Source organism: Sturnus vulgaris, chromosome 16, assembly GCF_052056855.1.
Source record: "Sturnus vulgaris isolate bStuVul1 chromosome 16, bStuVul1.hap1, whole genome shotgun sequence".
Taxonomy (NCBI): Eukaryota; Metazoa; Chordata; class Aves; order Passeriformes; family Sturnidae; genus Sturnus; species Sturnus vulgaris.
The window spans coordinates 13,901,509-13,921,615 of NC_142258.1; the positions used below are offsets into that span (position 1 = coordinate 13,901,509).

General features: G+C 51.7%; 1 protein-coding gene across 12 annotated transcripts; it reads left to right on the forward strand.

The window, feature by feature from the left end:
* CDIP1 (cell death inducing p53 target 1) lies at positions 1-20,083 on the forward strand. Of its 12 annotated transcripts, none has more exons than XM_088174581.1 (7): positions 10,326-11,571; positions 13,082-13,392; positions 16,692-16,790; positions 17,361-17,459; positions 17,876-18,022; positions 18,308-18,569; positions 18,825-20,083. In XM_088174581.1, the coding sequence occupies exons 4-7, from the start codon at positions 17,375-17,377 to the stop codon at positions 18,934-18,936; spliced, it is 606 nt and encodes a 201-aa protein (XP_088030707.1). In that variant the 5' UTR covers positions 10,326-11,571; positions 13,082-13,392; positions 16,692-16,790; positions 17,361-17,374; the 3' UTR covers positions 18,937-20,083. The 12 variants fall into 12 exon arrangements, with proteins under 12 accessions (XP_088030697.1, XP_088030704.1, XP_088030707.1 ...); XM_088174573.1 differs by having other exon boundaries at positions 10,332-11,571; positions 18,305-18,569; XM_088174576.1 differs by lacking the exon at positions 10,326-11,571 and adding an exon at positions 12,118-12,307 and having other exon boundaries at positions 18,305-18,569.
* Positions 20,084-20,107: the final 24 nt, after the last annotated feature.

Below are 20,107 nucleotides of genomic sequence, written 5' to 3' on the forward strand. Positions count from 1 at the left end.
GGCCCAGGCCCGCCCCGCCGCGGCACCGCCCGCCCAGTCCGGCCCGCCCCGCCCGCCGCCGCCAGGTGCCGGAGCCGCCGCCGGGAGCCGGTAGGTGCCTGTGGGCGGTGGGGGTCGGGTGCGGGACCGGCGGGGCTCGGGAGACCGGAGGGGCCGGGGGCTGCGGCGGGAAGGCGGCCCGGGCCCCCTCAGCCCCGGACAGGCCGCGGCGGCCTCCCGGCGGCGGGGCCGGCTGGACACACTGAGAACCGGGGGTGACACCGGGCACCGAGGGGGACACCAGGCGTGGGGGGACACTGAGAACCGCAGGGGGGATACTGAGCACGGGAGGACACTCGGCAGTGGGAGAACACTGAGCGCAGACGGGGACACAGGCAGGAGAATACCAGCATTATGCTCTTGGGAAGAAAAGGGATAGAAATCAAGCCCTGGTTAACTGTGTGAGGAAGAACTAGGCCGAGGGAAGGGCTCAGGGCTCGGCCGCCGCTGGAGATGCGGCTGGATGGGGACACGGGCCGGGAGAGCGGCGGGAGGCAGCCCTGGCCTCGGACGGGCCTTTTAACGCTGCCGAAGTGTCGCAGGCTACTGCTAAAATCTTCAGAGCTGCAGCTCTGTACCCTCAGCAGTGCCGGGAAGGGTTGGGACGGGAGGGCTGGGATGAAATTTAATCGGGTGGAAAGCGAGGTCGTGTACTTGGGAAAAGACTTCCCGGTGTAAGGCGAGCGCTGCTGGCCGGCCGAGGTCAGGAGCCGGCGGGAGCTGCAGGGAGGGCACGGCTGAGAGGGGAGCAAATGTGATCCAGACAGAGCCCGGGAGAGCAGGGAAGCAGGCCTAGGAAACAATGTGTGTGTTTCCAGTTATCCCTGCTCGGGAGAGACGAGCTTGCCCAGTGATCAAGGATGATGAGCCCATTTTAGAGGAGCCGAAAGAAGCTGAGGTGTCTTGACAAGCAGGAAGAGAAATGATGATGGGTGAGGATGATATTGGCACACTGGCAGTGTGAGATGAGCAGAGCTCTTTCAGTTAATGAACAGCAACAAACACCAAGGAATAAACGGTGGGAAATTGTGGGTTTTTTAACCATTAAAATTGTGAGATCTGGGTTCTCACTCCCAAGGGGACTGGAAAGGCAGAGGGTAGCAGCTGTTTGGTTGCTTTAGGAAAAGCACAGGGAGTGAGGGTTGCTGCTAAACAGAGGAATGAGGTTGGGATCCTGGGGAGAGCTCCAGGGCTGTGTAGAGGAGTGGCAATATGCAGGCTGGGATGGACACTGCCATGCCAGTGTCCTCTGGATCCTCCACATGAGCCATGCTCAAGGTTAAACTTCTCCAAGTCCTTGAAAGTGGAAGTTTGTGCCCCTTGGCCTGAGGAAAAGCTGCTCTGAGGTGATGTCCTTGCACCAGTGAGAACTGGGGAGGGGACTGGAAGTTGTCACATTCTAGGCTGAGCCTAAAATATCAGGTGGCAGAGATGAGGTCAGGCACAATGATTTTAAGTAGAAATGTTTTAAATTATAATTCTAGCGGGTTTGGGCTATATGTAGAACTCTCTGAGAAACTCTTTGGGACTATACACAAGAGCCTCCTGTTTGTTCCCTTCACCCAAAGTACTTAAAATGGGGCTTTAATTTCAGCAGGGACCCTGCTGATTTCAGAGTATGACCAGAGTAGGCAGCAGAGAAAACTACAGTGAGTATTACATAGACATTATAGCGTGGTATATAATCACAGTATGTCACTCACTCATGTTCAGGAACTAAACAAACTCGTGTGGAAAGCACAGGCTGATAACTTCCCTCTCCCAAAGGCTTCTCTGTCTCAGTGTTGTGGTGACATCCACGTGCCCCAGGAAATCCCTGAAGTGTTTAGTGATGTACCTGCTCTGCTCTCCTCAGGTGTTACATGAGGAATTAATTCCTGCTTGGAGGTAGGCAGGTGGTGACTTCATGGCTGTAGGAAGGGCAGGGGGATGGGACAGTGTCCCCAGATGTCTCCGAGCAATCCCAGCTGGAGCAAACGTGGTCAGTGCTGCCCAGCTGCTCTTAGAGGGCTGGTGGGGCTGCAGTGGCTGTGTGTGCTCAGGTGTGCTGGCAATGGGGATGTGTGTGTTCCTGCCGAGGACCACAACATCCTGCCACAGGTGTGACAGGGACAGTAACACTGAGGGAGCTCCTCTGGTTTCAGAACCCTTCCCAAGAAGATGGAAGACCGTGCTGAGCTTCTTGTGTTCCCTCAACAGATCTTGCACCTCAAATTCAGTTCTGACACTCACTTCCTTGAGTTCCTGTTCTGCTCTGTCTCAGCTGCAGTTATGAAGGGAGGGAGAATGTCTCCCTCAGCACCTGGTGTTGGTTTATGAGCACATTTTTGAAGGTCACTTCCAAATCAGCTCTTTCTGTGCCTGGGAAGCCACAATGGGCATTGTTTTCCTTCTGGATGTGAAGCACTGGGGTTTAGCTTTTATATTTCTCAGAATCTCTGCTGCTTAGTGTGTAACTCTGAAGCTTCATATTAGGTGTTAGTAAGTTCTCTTCACAGGGTAGTTAGACAAAACAATTCCTTTCTAGCTGGAGAATCAAGGACAACCAGTACCCAAAAATCATAAACAACAGCGAGGGAAAGAGGGCAAGCCAGGGGGCTGAGACTTCATAGCCTGGGGCTGTGGTTGGAGAATTGACCTCAATATGTAAATGAACAAAAACTTATAAAAGTGTAAAAACTCGTGACCAGGATCCATCTGGGATTTGATTTGGGTGTAGCCCTGGCTGGACTCTTGCACTGCCCAAAGTGTATCCTTGAAATAAATTCCTATTTTATTCCTTTTGCTCTGTCTAGTCTCTGTTCCAGGTCAGCCTTTCCAGGCAACAGTTCAAACACAGGTGGCAAACACGTCCTGGGAGCACAGCTAAGGTGCTCCTGTAGCTGAGGGATGTTCAGGAAGGGCCAGACTAAAGCCTGTCCACAACATCTGTATGTTTTGGGGGGGAATTTGGGTCCTTGTCATGGTGTTGGCACCTGCAGAAGTGTTGCCATTGCCAGTCTTACTAACACAGCCAAAGAAAGGATGAAAGTAATTTTATTATGTAAAAGAATATTTTTTTTCTCTTTCAGATATGAATTTAGCAGATAAATGCATGTGTTTAAAGGATGTTGTTGATCTTCCAGTATGAGGATGAGTGGTTTTGGAAGGAAATACACAAACCTGTTAGTATCTGCTCTGATCCAAGACTTGTTTTCTGCTTGTGGATAAAGAGAAGTATGAAATTCAGTGTTCTATGTCTGTGGTACATTGTAAAGCCCTACATTTGATTTCTTATGATTGCTTTAATCAGGAGAGAATATCCTGGATTGAAAGAAACTAATTTTTTTTAAATAGTGGATTTTGTGGGGTCTGTAGTGGGGCTGGTGCTTCACTCCTGCTATTATTAGCAGGGCTCTGTACCACGTGACAGTTTTCCTGTACCTTTCCAGGAAAGGCTGGTGGCTGCCAGGTGAGCCAGAGAGGCAATAAATAGCATTTGCATAATATGGAGAATAAAATAATAACAAAGGCAGCAGAACTGAATATATCTGAGCTTCTAGACACATGTGCCAGCTTCTCAGAAGGTGTTCTCCCAGGGTGGGCTGTGCAAAGCTGCTCTTTGGGTGGGCAGGAGAGTCAGGAAACAACAAATAAATGCTGATATGCCTGGTGGTTCTTAGCAGCAGTCAGTGATGTATTAAAAGGACTTGAATTATGCACTACTCTTCCCTTTTCCCTGATACAAGAACAGTAATGGTTTGTAGTGGCAACTTCAGTAGTTCTGCAAGATGCTGGAGGTTTTTGGTTGGTTTTGCTTCCAGGACCTGATTTTACAGCTTTTATGCAGGCAAAAGACTCCAGCCTGGAGCCAATCAGCTCTCCAGTGGAGAATTTTCAGAGGTTTTAGAGCAAGGCAAGAACACACAAGTGTGCAAATACAGACATCTGTGTACACTTTTTCCTTCAAAAAACACATGATGAGCAACTTGTGCCTTGGGATGTGATGTTCACCTTGCTGTTTTCCTGCTGTTCCCAAATAGCACTGAGTATCCATGTCACAGCTGGAGAGAAGCAGTGCCACTTTCATGAGCAGTGTCACATCTTTACATGCTCTGCATAGGACCTGTCTCCTCTGATCAAAGGGAATGCAATTGGAGCAGCTGCCATAGGAAACCACAATCCATTTTCTCACCAGAATAAAGTCTCTGAGGCAGGGGGAGCTCAGATTTTATTTGTATTGTGAAACCCTCAGGGAGACTCTTGGCTGCTGTTACAGTTTTGCTTTGGGCCCATTTGTTCTGATCTGCCTTGTGGCTGCAGTCTTAATTTTGTATATTTGTGGTGGTGAGAAACAGCTGTTTGAGAGCAGCCCTGTTCTGGTCACCCATCTGGGTGGAGGATGGAGGCAGGAGCAAAGTGCTTCATGCTGCACATCTCCACGTGAGGTACTTCAGTGCAGCTGTCTTTAAGCTGGGCTCTCTTAGCAGGCCTGCATTTAGGGTAATAAAATAAAAAAAATAGCCCCAAAAAGTGGCAATGTGATTAACATCTTAGGAGCTGTGCAGCTTCTGGCTGTGCATGTTTGACTTTGTACCACTTGGCATGATGGAACCTGAGATCATCAGAGAATGAAGAGCTGAGCTGGGGCTTTCTGTGCAAATTAAGTAAAATATTTCATTTTTATTGTGATTAGTAAGGTTACTGTGCATTAGTAATAGTTCTATTCTTTGCCTCCTTTATACCTAAGAAAATGGAATATTACCCAGTTCTCCTAGAGATTTTAGGATAAAGCATTTGTGCTGATTTGGGGGTCCCACTGCCCCAAACTGTCTCTCCTGTGTCTGTTCCTGAACCTTCTTTGATACTCAGTCTCTGCATTTAGAAGGAAAATCTTCCTTACCTTGCCCTAAGAGCCTGGCTCCCTGTTAAGTTTTGGAAGATGTTTTTGGAAGAAGTATTCTGCTTTAAACTTACACATTTACTGTTCCATCCTGCATTCTGTTTTACAATCCAGAATTCCATCCATCACACCTGAATGTGGTGCATGCACATCAGCCCATGATGTAGCTGTATTTCATCTTTATTTGCTCCTTGCATTCTGTGGTTGCATAGAAAAGGAATTTTCCTCACAATTTGAACCATGAGAGCCTGTTTGCTTTGGGACAGATTCCTTGAGCTGTCATTCTGGAGTTAGTGTCAGGGTTGTGAAGGGCTTGTGGTTTTCCCAGCCATTCCCAGAGCTGGGAAGAGTTGAGCAATTACACCTGAGCACAGGTGATCTGCCACAGTCTGGGGACAGCAGGTTTTGTCTTGACCCACTCCCCACAGGCAGCAGCTCTGAGGGGCTTCCCCCTTCCTACCTTTGCAGCTTTGATCTGACAGTACCTCACAGGGTACTTTTTATGAATTACACAGGGTAATCACAGGGTAGTTCATAAAATGAATTAAAAGGTGTTTTTCCAGATACGTTTCGAAGCATAGCTGTTTGATTGAAAAGATCGACACTGCCCCCTTCCCTGATTTGTGAGGCATCATCAAGGAATTGTATGAAAAATGGGCCCCTCATTGCTCAGAAATCTCTTCCTCCCAGAGCCCCCCAGCTGGAGAGCAGGTGTAATCTCTCAGATGATGGGTGAGTGAACATGATTACTGTCCTGGGGAGAATTATTGTACAATTGATTTCATTTAGGTCACAGAACAAAGATTGTCATGTGGGAAGACTTTTGCTGGGGGCCAGACAGGCAGTGCTGAGCTGGGTGTGAGATGGGAGCCCTTGGCTTTGGCTCACCTCTTCACAGAGTTGTGGAAGCTGATCCAAGTCATGTTTTACCTCTTTCCCTTCCACTGGGGGGAAGGGAAGTGGCTCCTCACTCTCTGCTAATGGCATCCCTGAGATGGACCTGCTTGTAATAAGGGAAAGCACTTGCCTAGCCTATAAATCTTTGGGATATGTGGACGCTAATGCTGCAGAGGAACAAAAATCAGGGCACAGACTGGGAGTAGTTTGTGTCCTGGCCAGGGGGGCTGGTGCCTGGAAGCACCAGCAACTTTTCCTGGTACAACAATTTGCTTCCCACGAGCAGAGGGAGGGTCAGCTGCATTTTATGCCAGCACCATTTGTTTGCAGAGCTTTTGAAAATAAAGATTGGCTAATATGTTCTGGATTGACTTGTTCATATCTCCAAGACCCAGAACAGCTGCTGTCCCATGTTTTTTCTCCTTCCCTCTTGGGTTGGTTTGTTGTAGGTTGTTTCTTTTTTTTCCAAATGGCCATGACTCAGCCCTTCCCTGCTGCTCTCTGAGTTTCCTGGTTTCTGAATAGGCTATTCAATAGGCTATAGGGACAGCAATTCCTGACAGATAGGAACAAGGGGAGTGTTGTGTTGTTTTCTTCTCTATTTCTTCTGTGGCCTGCGTAAATGCTTTGCTTCCCTCTGATTTTTGCCTTTTTCCCACATTATTGAATCGTTCTAAATTGTTGGATGCCATCTGGGGCATGTTTTTGCCCTTGCAGCAAAGGAGCCCTCTCAGACATGATCCAGGCTTGCACAGCAGCAGCTCTTCTTTCCCAGCAGGATGGTGGTGACAATCCTGAGCATGGAGGGTTAAACTGCTACAGCTCTGTCTATTGTAAAGCTTAAATCTGCCTTGATGTAGCCCCTGTGACTCCAAGGAGCTGTGCTTGGCTCTCCAGTGATCTCCTGGGCAAGGGTAGATCCAGGTGAGGACCAGCACGTGGTGCCATGTCCAGGAGGATCATGGAGGCTCAGCCTGGCTGTGGACACACTCTGCCTTTGTGAGTACTGCCACAAGAAAAGGGAAAATACCACCTAGAATTTAAAAAAATGAAAAAAACTTTCTGATGGCTTATTTATTGCCCCCCTGTAGATGGCAGAGGCTGGGAAGCTGAAGGATGCTCTCTCTGAAACACTTCATGGTGCAGTTACCCAGCCTTTTTCAACAAAAAGCTTTTGGATTTGTTCTGAAGTTTATTCCTCTGTACTGGAATAAACATTTCCTCTGGGGAAACTCATCTGCTGTGGCAGAGATCACCTGCAGGCCAGGTGTGCTGTCTGCTGCTCTTGATGTGCAGATGGAAGTGAATGTCTAATACTAAACTACCTTTGCTGGGTTTTAGTTTTATTAAGAGCCCAGCTCTTTCTGTCAAGACACAGTTGTGAGGGGGAAATAGCCTAAACTGTTGTATATTTTGCTTTTGAAAATGCAGTTGGCTTTTTGAAAAGCCAGAGGGACTGTATGTTTTCTCAAAGCCTGTAGTTACCAAGAGAAATTTCTCAGACTAGAGGGCTCAAAACACAGGGGCAGTGTTCTTCCTTAGCATCCCTCCACGTTTTTGGATATGCTGTATTGTTGTTAAGCCAACCAAGAGAAAAGCTGCTCTGTGTGAGGAGGCTTTGAGAACATTCACTGCCAGATTAAATTAGCCTTTCTGAGAATAAATTAGTCGTTGTGATGCAGGCAGCCCCACTCTCTCCAGCTGTAAAATCTGCGTGTGCTGGTACCCAGCAGATAAATGATGTGTTCAGGGCTGTGCTGTTAACAGGAGATTACATTTCTGGCTGGGGATGAATGAAAAGCAGCCTGTTAGATTTTATTGATTATTTCTCCAAATAAGAAGCAAGGCACCTTTTTAAAGGAGGGAAAGGAACCCATGGGATTCAGTGCAGCTCCATTTTGGGAGGAAATCATGGACTGGAGCCAAAGCTGTATCCCTGCTGCAGTCACTCCGACCTGGGATGCTTTTGAGGTCCTCAGGGGTCTCCATCACCTAGCTCATGGCAGAAGGGGAGCTGGATCCCTGTGCTGGAGGGGAGGATGAAGCCTGGAGTAGAGGAGTGTGGTGGGGATGGGATTTTGGCTGCTGCCTACTCTTCTGGGCTTGTGTTTTTAGCTGAGCACTGGATAAAAAGCTGCTGCTGGTGTGTGCATGCTGCCCTTTTCATAGAGCATCTTTGGTTTGTCTCCTAATCGACTTAATGCCTTTATTGTGCTATATCAGGCAGTGCTCGCAGGAGGCTGGGCCTGTGCTGAAGCCTCAGCTTTTCCTTCCCACCTGTGCTGCTGGTACTGCTCTGCTCCTCCAAAATCTTCATGTAGTCTTTGAGCAAGCAGGGACTAGAGACTCTTTCCACTGGTATTAAATATCAGCTCTTTCCCTGGGCTTGCTGCAGGTCTTCCACAGAGATGTCATCTGGAGCATATTTGTGTTTTGGGAATGGAGGTTTCCCCCAGCGTTCATGGTTGCCAAAGGGGTGTGAATTTAGCCTTTCAGACTCTCTTTGCCATGATTCAGGATGGTTTAGCATGGTGGGAGCTCAGTTTGGAGCTGCCTGCTGGGCTCTTCTGATGTGAGAGAAACAGTTCCCAGCTGGTTTAGTGTCCTAACTGTGGCAGCTGCTCCTCTTCCTCAGGCTCAGGAGAGGATTTGAGCAGCTGAGCTATTTACCTGCCCTGAGGGCATCCTGCTATTATGGGCTTGAATCTTCCCTGTCCCATCCTCTGCTGTGGGAGCAGTGACCTTGGGACTGTTCCAAGCCCTCTGACCAGAGATGCTTTTCTTGGAGCAGCAAAGCAGTGAGGTGTTGCTGTGACAGAGAAAGGGTTTGGAAGAGCCCAGAGCAGGGACCTGGGGAGGGATGTCTGTCTGTTAGGGCTGCCTGGAGTCCAGCTCTGCCCTAGATTTTCAGTAGGGTCTTTGAGGAAGGGGTTATGAAGGAGTTGACAGGAACTGGTGCTGCAAATTGAAATCACAGTCATGCCTGGCCTGGAAATCAATGTGGACTAGCCAAGTCTGGTGGGAACAAGAGGAAGAATTGGGGGTGGCAGGAGCTCTGTGTAACTTGGGAGTGCCCAGCACTGGGCACACTCAGTGGCTGTTGATTAATCCTGGGGTTTTCCTCTCTGAGACATCATCATCCATCTTTGAGCAGCCCAAATGAGTTGGGCTTGGGAGCAGGGCAGTGCCAGGTACCCTCCTCCTGTCCAAATGCCATGGGACAATCCAGCCCCGTGCTGGTGGCCCTGGGCAACTCCTCCAAGAGAGCTCCCAGTCTGGAACTGGGAAGTTCTGTGGAAGCAAGAAAGTGAGTGTGGTAACATGAATGGCCTCAGCATGGAAAAATTCCCCCAGTGCACATCTTGGGATGTGTGTGGGTCTTCCTTGTTGCAGTGGGACTCAGGAGAGATCTCAGACCTTACACACATGATCCTGCTGAACCCCAAACCACACTCCTTTGCAAAGAGCGAGCCTTGGCCTTACATAAAATCCAGTGACACAGAGCACTTGGCAGTAGTCCTCAAAAAAAGTGCAAGGTGACATTGTACCTGATAAATCTGAATGTCAGCAGCTTCTCTGGCGCCGAGGCAGGGGGATCTGTGAGCATGGGAAATGCTAATGTTGGAGACTGGAGCCAGTCCTACAGCAAGCTGGTGCTCTCCTCGGGTAAGGAAACATCAGTGCTGTGGCATCTGTTTTGTACAGCACTTGAAAATGGATCTGGAATCACCAGCAATGTATTCAAAATTATTTAATTGTGTTGCGAAATCTGCAAGGGAATTCTGAATACAGGGAATTCTGAATCAGAGCTCTTGGGCTCTGATTAATTCTGAAGCTGAAATGCAAAAGTGCTGATCATCTCTAATTTCCTCCTCCATTGGAGCTCACTGTGTCATTTAATGGACGTCACACATGTACTCAGTTTGATTCACCAATGATGTAGCTGTGTTATTTGACTTTCTCTCAAAAATTCTATAGAAGGAGGGAGAAATTAAAGATTGGGTGCTTAAAGAAATAAAATATTTTTAATTTGGTGTTGGAAAGGGAATCTATGAAAGCCTGGGTTTTGCTGTGAGACATAGTGAACTCACTGCATATTCACCTTCTCTGTGCTGGTGTCCCCCAAATGGGAGGAAGCAGATGCTGACTACAGGAGATGCGTTTTTGTGTAAGTACCTGAAGAGCAGTACTTGGTGACTGGGGTGTTCCATGAAGAACCTCCAGGCTGCTCAGTCTCCAAAACCATAAAACCATGAGTGCTGGCAGTGGGAGGGATTGACAGTTCTGCCTTTGATCCCGTCCTGACTCATCCTTAAGCCTCTGTCCTGGGCTGCCGTCAGAGGTGAGCTCCGATCTGTGACTGTGCTTAAGAGTGTGGAGCTTCTTCTGACCTCCTGAGGCTTCTGCTTGCTGTTAAGCTGCTTGAGCTGAGGTATTTTTGTTTGCTTGTTTAAATGAACAGCTATTCTTGTGGCACAGTTGTGCTTGATTAAATGCAGTGTTGGAGTAGATTCTGGGTTTAGTTGCTTGAGATTCTGGCAGGTTGTGTTATCACCATTATTAACAGATATCAAAGGGATGATGTAATGCAGGATGCATCCTCTCAGGGGGAAAATTAAGTAGATATAGAGGACTGGAGGCAACAGCTGCTGCTATCACTGGATGCTTTCCCATGGATGTTATCAAGTGTTAGCCTGGATTCTTTGTGAACTGCAGTGAAAGTCTCATGGAAAAGCTCTCTGCTTCCCCAGGGATTTGGCTTGCAGCACCCTCCTTTTCTCATCTCTTTGGAGCACATTGGTAGGATGCAGAGGAGCTCAGCTTTAATGTTATTTTAATCACATCTATGAGCATACCTGGTGTTTTGCAGCCTGTCTTCTCCTGTGCAGCCAGGACACCTGCTGGAAGGATCTCAGCACTGAGCACCTCCTGAGTGGGAAGGGGGGATTTCCAGGGCCAGTGGCAGCCTGTGGGCCAGCCTGGCTGCATTGTGCTCCCTGCTTGCTCCGTGTGCAGAAGCCTGGCTTTTGGGGGCCAAATTCAGCTGCCCTGCTGGTGCAGAGTGCTCTGTGTACACCTCAACTTTCCTCAGTGTCCTGACACGTGGAAGGGCTGGGGTCCACTTTCGAAGTGTGGGGTTGTGCCCTCTCCTCCCTTGCAGCCCTTCCTGGCTCCTGGATGTCACTGTGAGCTCTGCCAGCACGTGATGCTTCCCACACCCGTGTGCCACGTCTTGGGAGCCAACAGCAGACAGAACGAGCTACCCCAGTTTGTCCCTCTCATTTTGGCTGGTTTTTCTTTAAGTATTCAGGTTAAGCAGGTCCTGGCAAGGCTGTTTCTGCAGGCCCAGTGTGAAGAGCCAAGAGCACTCGGTCAGCCCATCCGGAGGCGAATAGCACTGGAGAGAATCCCAGAGGCAGCAGCAGGTCCTGCAGGCGCTCCTCCCGCACATAACCCTTTGTGGGTGGTGCAGATAAAGCCTCCTTGTGTTAAGCAGGGAGGATTTTGTGTCTGCTTTTCCTGATATCCATGCAGAGGAGCTGCTGGAAGTGGTAATTTGAATCTCTGGCCAAGGACAGCTGAGCTGGGGCCGCACCGTGGAGATTATCTGATTGTGCTTTGGATTTAATGCCCTGAGAAATCGTGCTTTGGACACAGCACCTGGCTGCCAGCGAGGATCCTGCTCTGAGGTGATTTGTCTCCTGGGTGATGGTGGCACACAGAAGGTCAAACGATATGTCCAAGGTCCCCAGGTAAACGACTGCAATGGGGAAGCTCCTCCAGAGATTTACATACTGGAGAGCAGAGTAGGGGGCTTTGGCTGTCTGACATACTTGGTTTGAATGATGAAAAACCTTCTTCTCCAGCATTCCTTTGTTTTAAAGGAGAGCTGCTGGCCTGCTTTGCCAGCTGAGCTTTCTGTGCCTGACCCTCCTGGAAGAAGCAGTTTTCTGCAGCTGAAATCTTAGTGCAGAAGTGTGGAAGAAATCTGCTGTTCTGGGAGCAGCCTGGCTGTTCCTGAACAGTGGATTTGCGCTCCCTGGCAGTGACTTGGACTTGGGAAAACACAGCTGAGTTGCTCAGAAGGAGAACAGACCTTTCCTTCAGTCCTTCACTTGGGTTCCGTTTGCATCGGCGCCTTGCAGAGCGTTGCAGGCATGCGCCCTCTTGCTGCCTTGTCCAAGACCAGGATGAGGAGTTGAGGAGATGCTGCCAAGGTTAACAGCCAGTAAAGGAGCGGGTACATGGTCAAGGATTGCCAGGATACCCTTCTCTCTGAAGGAGGTTGTGCTGTTTATTCCCTCCCTCCTGGTTCCGGGGAAGTGGTGTGCAGTCTGGGGGCAGCAAATGCGCATGGGAAGAGGCAAAGCTGAGGGGGAGCTTTGGCTCATTTGCAGGGAAAACATCTTTTTGTTGTTCTGCATAAAACCAAGGCAGAAATAACCACTGGTACTGCTTGTTCAGCAGAGATTTATGCTGTCTTTGGAGGTAAGAGCTGTCCGGTGGGATTGCGCGTGGTGGGAGCTGAGCCACATCCCGGCAAACTGTGTGAGTGGGCACAGGGCAACATCCCTGTGAGCTCTGGGCACAGCACGGGCACAGGGCAACATCCCTGTGAGCTCTGGGCCACAGGATGGGCAGAGGGCAACATCCCTGTGAGCTCTGGGCACAGGATGGGCAGAGGGCAAAGCCCTGTGAGCTCTGGGCACAGGATGGGCAGAGGGCAAAGCCCTGTGAGCTCTGGGCACAGGTATAACACAGGGAACATGCAGCTCCAGGCTTGGTTTGGAGGTTCCTTTCAGAAATGCCATTGTGGAGGAGAGCGATTGGGATTGGCATTGCCACAGTCAGGGTATGGCTCTGTCCCCTCAGCACACCCTACTTGGTTCTCCCTCCTTGCTACCCCTAAAGCTGCTTTTGAAGAGTAACAGACTTTGGCTCAAATGGCATTTTGTGCCCCTATCCTTACTAGTCTCAGGATTTCCCAGTTTGTGGAGCACGTAGCCTGTGACACACAGATGTCTTTCCTGGGGCCAGGAAAACTGAGATGGTGTTGGCCACAATGCTGTTTCTATATCTAAAGGAAGGGTGAAGGCCCAGTGTCTTCAGGACTCTTGACTTTTAAAGCTGTATTTCCAAAAGCCTGGAAGCTGGAATCTACATCTCTTTGATGTGCAGTGAAGCTGAAAGTGCATGTATATTTTCTCTTATTTATTCATTGAATTTTATTGTGTTTTTTTTTCTTTTTTCAAATACTGGAAGTTATTTTTATGGAGGAAGAGCTCCAAAAATGTGCAGCAGCAGCTTTTGAAGTGTTAACATCACTGAACGTGGTTGGCTATGAACAAATGCTGCTTCCTGTCCCAGTGGCTGGAGCCACTGTCCCCATGGAAGAAACAAAGCTGAATTGCTATGGATCTCAGTTATAAGTGCAGCAGGAGCAAGGACAGCACAGGCTGTTCAGTGGATCTCAGTGGTGCTCTGAGGCTGACTCAGAGCTGCTGGGGCCAGCACTGCACCATCAGGGCTCACACGTGAGCTGGACCTGCCAGCATCTGCTCTGCCCTTGCCAGGTTTGTCTCACCCACGGAGATTTCATCTGGGAGGAAGCAGCTTGAAGCACAAGCAGCTGCTGCTGGGGAAGAATAGCATCAGCAAACCAAATCTCAATTATCTGTGTCCATCCTCTTCGTGGCATTATCTATTTTATGGTGTTAGAACCTGTTCTGGGGGTGCAATATTCCCTGGTCCCACTGCACACCAGTTGTTTTTGATGAGTGCTGCCCACCTCATCTGTTTGGAAAGCAGGTGGGATGTGCAGACCTTTTCTCTTGCCATGTTTGAATCCCATACTATTTCTGCAGTGATGTGGCAGAGGGAAATAGAGCCAGCACGGGACACTGGACTCTGACACATCAGCTTCTCTCATCAGGGCTGGAAGTTGCTTTGTATCAGTTTTGAACGTATCAGTAATGGGAATTAGGGGCTTTGGGGTGTTGATCGAGGCCCTCTGGACAAGGGCCTGGAATGACAGGACAAGGAGAAATGGCTTCACCCTGACAGAGGGCAGGGTTAGATTGGAAATTGGGAAGAAATTCTTCCCTGTGAAGGTGGGGAGGCCCTGGCACAGGGTGCCCAGAGAAGCTGTGGCTGCCCCTGGATCCCTGGCAGTGTCCAAGGCCAGGTTGGACAGAGCTTGGAGCACCCTGGGATAGTGGAAGATGTCCCTGCCCCTGGCAGTGGGTGGAATGAGATGGGCTTTTAGGTCCTTTCAAACCAAACCATTCTAGGATTCTACAATCCCTCATTAAGAGGGTGAGGAGCTGCTGAGCACAGGAAGGAGGTGGATTAGAAAGGTTGTGCTTCCACAGGCAGGGCAGTGCTGCCCCACGGCACTTAGGCTGTGCTCACTGTGAGAGAAGCCTCAGACAGAGCTCTTGGGGCTGAGAATTACAGCTCTGATATGAACAGAGGACCTAGAAATCTGTTGCCATCTTCTCACCCAAAAGCTGCCTGGAATGAGATCAGGATGCACAGAGCCAGGGGAGGACTCATGGATTGAGGCCATAGCCAGGGTGGGCCAAGCCCTTTCTAGATGGAGCTGTGCTGTTTCTGTCACACTGCTGTGCCCCAGCAGGTTAACGGGAATCTTTGCTTTTTCATTTTCTTTAGCAAATACCAATTCCCTGGGGGCATGGGGGTCCTTTGCCTGTCTTCTGTGTTTAACTGAAGTAGTGCTAGTGATGATTCTGATTCTGTAGTGGATTTATTCTCTGTAGTTAGTTTGCTGAGGAAACCACTAAAAGCTGTTCTTCCAGTTGAGAAGAGCTAATCTGCATTTGTAGCTGGAAATAGCATCTCCTCTCTCCATCCTTCTATGATAACCAGCTCCTTTTGAGTCGTAGGATCTTGCAGTGTGTCCTTGCTCCAAAGGACCTGCACAAGACATGGGTGATTCCATCAGCTCTTGAACTTAAGCCTGGTAATTTTGCAGGGCTATCAGTGCCAGGGAGGTGAGGGATGCTCTGGGGTAGCTCCTGCCCAGTGCCAAGGGGAAGCCAAGTGCCCTCTGCTTTCCCACGGAGCTCTCTGTCAGAAATGGGTCGGGTTTTGTGCTGCTCACATTAAGATGAAAGAAAGCACAGGAGAGAAACAGCTTCTAAGAGGCTTAAAAGCAACAGGCTTTCTTTTCCTCCCGGGAAAGGCACACAGCCAACATCTTGCTCTTTACAGATCTCTCTTAATAAGCAGAATATTGCATTAGAAGCAACTGAGCCTGCCAAGTAGGAGCAGAAGGGCCCTGCACCCCAGAGCTTCCTCCACGTGTGGCTCTGGGACCCATGGGCTGTCACCCTCGTGGCTGCCATCCCCTCCTGGCCAGGGTGGCAGCACTAGAGGCTGGCTCACCCTGGGGCTGTTGCTTCATCTGATAGGTGTTGGTGGAGTGGCTGGTGGATTCCTTCACTCCTGCGTTTTCTTGCCAGCTGTTTTGATGGGAGGAGTGAGGCTGGGGAGTGTTGAAAGATTATGAGAAAGCAGCATCTGAGCAGGAATGGGAGGAGATCTATTATGTTAGAAAAGCTATGGGCACAGTTGGCCTGTGAGGGCAAGGAAAGCTCCCTGGCAGGCTGGTGTCCCCAGGTAAGTATTCTGGGATGCTCTGGTTGGACTGGGCTCATCCAGAACCCCTGCAGGTATGGGGACAGAAAGGTCTGAGGCTGCTGGATGTGCAGGATTGGCTACTTTGAAAAGAATAAATCCTCCTTGTCTTCACATCTCCACTGAACTAAAAGGAGCACGGCCCAGTTTGTAGCTTTGTAGGTCACTGAAGGAGAAGGGAGGCTCTGCAGTGTGCCTGGAAATGCTCTGTGCCATGGCAACTCTGCTTCCCTGGGCTCTTAAGGAAGAAACTGGAGTGAGAAGCAGGAGGAAGATGACCCCCAGCTGCCCTGGTGTTACTCTTTGAAGCTGTGTGGCTGCAACACCACTTCTGATCTTGGGGGGAAATTGTAGTCAATTTGGAAAATGAAATATGGACATCCTGGGGGAGACCTTGTGCCTGTCAGTAATCTGCTCAGCTCCTGGGGGGATCAGTGCATGAGCAGCCACAAGTGATGGTGCTCCTCCAGGGACTGATTAAATTTCCTGCTACCTTGCAAGGAGGCTGCTCCATGGCAGGGAGTGTGAACTAGGAAAAAAAAGGAGTCGAATAAAGCAAAGCCATGCAGGTGAGGGAGGGATGAGTCTTCCTGCCTTGCTTGCCAAGTCTGGCTCTGCTTGACCTGGCAACTGCAGGTGGAGGTGGCTGAGCCCCACAGGCCCCTCTGGGCACACCTGCAATGCAGGGCTGGGGCAGCACTGGCTGCCTGGCCTGGTGCCTGTGCAGCCTGTGCCGTGCTGGGGAGGTTGGTGTGCTCTGGGCTGGCTGCCCAGCACGTGGCACTGGTGCCAGCCAACGGGACAAGCAGGGTCACATTTGCTCCTGGCCCGTTGGGGTGGAGGATGGAGCTCCCAGCACTGCTCCCTGGGCTCTGATAGCAATGTCACCCTGTCCCATGCCTGATGGCAGCTGTCCCAAGCACTGGTGAGCAGCCTCTCACTTGTATTTCCCAATTTAGTCACATCTTACCAGCTATAACTGAGCCAGTGGAAACAGGGAAGTCGGGTTTCTTGATGTTGTTGCACTTCCTTGGATCTCAGAGCGTGTCAGGAGGGCTTTGCCACGTGCCAAGGACACAGAGCCTCATGCCTGCCACTGAGGGGCACATGGGCTCCTGCCCAGGGGAGAGAAGGGCTTTGGTTTGGCAGCCAGGATAATGCTGCAGTTGTGACTCCTCTACATCTAATTCCCTTGCTGTCTCCTTTTACACAGATCCAGTGGAAGAAGCTGCTTTCCAAACTACACTGCTTGCAGGAGCTGCTTCTTTCAGCTGTCAAGGCCTCTGAGCTGTTGCTGAGGGGAAGAGGACAGGTAAATTCTACCCCATGTAAAATAACACCTCCAGCTGTTAAATATGGTCTTACCTTAACTCACTGTATTTAGAGATTTATTTAGAAAGGCACCCTCTGTCCTGGAGTTTGCACATCAGGCTCAGGATGGGGGTCCTGCCATCCCTCAGGGCACAGCACTGTGTCACTGAGGGTGGAGGTGGGGGCTGTGGGAAACTCTTCCCCACCTTTGGTACCCCAGTGATGCAGCCAAGGCTCTTGGCACAGCTGTTCCAGCCCAGCACTGCCCTGAGTGTGGCCATGCAGTGCAGAGCTGCCCTGATGAGCTGCAGTGCATCATGTGGCTTTACAGGGAAGCCCCATGGAGCTGGCAGGAAGATTTTACACCTTGGAGTTGCTGCCTGGTCAGAGCCTGTCCAGCTTTGGGGCCATACCCCTGGTTTTGCCTGGAGGGGAAGCTGAGGCTCGTGCAGTGGTGGCACCAGCCCTGGCCTCCTCCGTTACCTGTCACCTGCGTCCCCAAGCACCGTGCCAGCTCCGTGTGCCTGTGGCACCAAAGGCTGGTGTCACCTAAAGGCTTCTGTCCCTGTAGGGCTGCCTGGAGCAATGTCCAACGACCCGCCCCCACCCTACCCGGGGGGCCCCTCGGCTCCGCTGATAGAAGAGAAGCACGGCCCACCCTCTGCACCAGGTACTGGGGGTGTCCCCTGCTCGGGGGTGTCACTGCCAAATAGACAGCACCCAAGGAGGTGTGGGTTCCCTGGGACTGCCCTGGCTGTGTCCTACCCTCACAGCACGCTGGGAAGGGTGGTACAATGCCTGGCTCCATCTGTCCCTATGTCACCCTTGGGGGAGGCAGGAGGGGTCCTAGGGGCAATGACAAGAGCAGGAAGCACTCCCAGCTCAAAGCCTGGCACTGCTCCCTGCTGTGGGGTGAATTTGGATTTCTTGTGGCCCAGAGGATGTGGCTTAGGAGGGGGTGCCTCCCACCTTTTGCCACTTCTTGTCTCCCTTCCGTGTTGGGGTTGACATCCTGAGCACACAGCTAGGACACCATCTTCCCCTCAATTCTACTCCTCCTTGGCTGCTGACTGTGTTTCTTTCCAGAGGGTGTCACCCCAGTGGTGGGACAGCCCCAGGGGGTTCCTATCCCCCCTCCTGAGTTCGGACCCCCCCCATATGAGCCACCCTCGCAGCCGGGGTTTGTGCCCCCTCACATGCCCACGGATGGCTCTGGGCCCTACGTGCCACCAGGTGAGTCCTGCAAGGGGTTGGGGGACACAGGGTGGGGATCAGCAGCAGCACGTGTTTCCTGGTGCTCTGGGGAGTGGGGAGACACAAGAGGGGGTTGGGGCTGCCCTCTGGAGCTTGCAGTGAGGTTCTTTGGGCTGAGGTTTGGGGCACAGTGCCTGTAGCAGGGCTGGCCCCAAGTCTGTACTCCAAGGGTGGTGCTGCAGCAGAGTGGGGGCTTCCCCAGTTAGGATTAGACCCCTCCTGCCATGTACCAAGGTGCTCACTTGTGTTTCTCATTCACAGCAGGATACTACCCACCCCCAGGCCCTCACCCTCCCATGGGCTACTACCCTGCCCCAGGCCCCTACCCCTCTCCTGGTGGCCACACGGCCACAGTGCTCGTTCCACCGGGAGCCGCCACGACAGTCACAGTGCTGCAGGGAGAGATCTTCCAGGGTGCCCCCGTGCAGACAGTGTGTCCCCACTGCCAGCAAGCCATCACCACCAAGATCTCCTACGAGATTGGGCTCATGAGCTTCCTTCTTGGCTTCTTCTGCTGCTTTGTGGGGTAGGTGCTGCAAGCAGGGCTGGGGCCTCCTGTTGGGCGCTCAGCCTGGTCCTGGGAAGCCCCAGTCCTGGTGGCCTTGGCTGAGCTGTTGGGATTGGAGGGGACCTTGGCACAGAGGTGGCAGTGGAGCAGCAGAGGTTCCTAGGGTGGCAGCTCCTACAATTACTCACATCTCTTGCCCATGGCCCAGAGTGAATGAACCCCATGCCCAGGGGCTGTCCCAGCTCAGCATCTCTGCCTCTCTCTGTGATCCAGGTGTGATCTCTGCTGCTGCCTGATCCCCTGCCTGTTTGATGACTTCAAGGACGTGACACACACGTGTCCCAACTGCAAGGCCTACATCTACACGTACAAGCGCATGTGCTAACGGCACACTGTGCACACTAACGGGAGCCACTGAGCGCCACCGGCCCTGGTCCCGTCCCGCCGCGTCCGTCTCCGCCTGCATCACTCCTCGCTTCCCTGCCGGTGCTGTGTATGTGTTATCCCCGGCTCCCTCCCTGCAGAGCTGCCAGCACCTGCCCCCAGCTCTGCTCCTCACTGGGAATAGTTGGATTGGTGACACTGGTGCACAGGGGAGGTGGACCGAGGCCCCAGACGGAATGTGGGGGCTGCCGTGCAGTGCACAGGAGTGGGGGGCATCACTCTGCACCCCATTATGCTCCAGGATGCGAGTGAGGCCCCTCTCACCTGGAGCGACCCTGGGAAGAGCAGCAGCTGCTGGAGGTGCCCACCCCAGTCCCACAGTGCAGGGGGTACCTGGCTGCAGGTGTGTGCTGGGACGGGAGCAGCCCGTGGGCCCTCAGGGGATGATGCAGCACAGTCGTTGTGACACTTTCAGGAAGGGGCTCAGCGACAAGGAGACAGGACAGTGCCACACACCAGGTTTCCGTGTGGTTCACAGCCCCCTCCAGCCCGGTTGCAAAGCCCCTCCCTTCCCGAGGGGAGGCAGAGCTGCCTCTGAGCACGGAGGGGAGCCCGGCAGCAGCACTGCACCCTTATCAGCACCTCCGTCCTGCCCGGTGGCCACTCCAGCTGCATGCGCCTCCTCCCAGCCCCGCCGCGGTTCCAGGGACAGGGGCAGCCCCGAGCAGCCCTCGCCCCCCGGCAACCTGAGAGCCAAAACCGCACCCGGCATGTCCTGGCCGCCCGGCACGTAGAGTAGAGGAGTTTGTTACCAGGCCCAGCAGGGTCTGTAGGGTCCTCCTTGCATGTGCTGTAGGGGGTATTTTTAGCTCACTCCTGTGGGGCAGAAGGAAGGGGCAAGCAGGCACCGACAGGAGCTGCCAGCAGCACTCCCAGAGCAGGGGCAAGAGGATCTGGGAGCCAAGTTCAGCCTCTCGGGGCTGCTCCTCCCTCCCCTGCCCCTGCAGCTCCCAGAGCTAAGTGGAGGGGGTGTCTCTCAATGCACAGGTCTGCAGACACAGCCTGGCCTGCACAGGCAGCTGCTGTTTGCTCAGGGGTGGAACTGTGGCACTGTGGTGTTTTTATGTAAATAAATAACAGACCCTGAACTCTTGTGCATGTTTTCTTCTCTC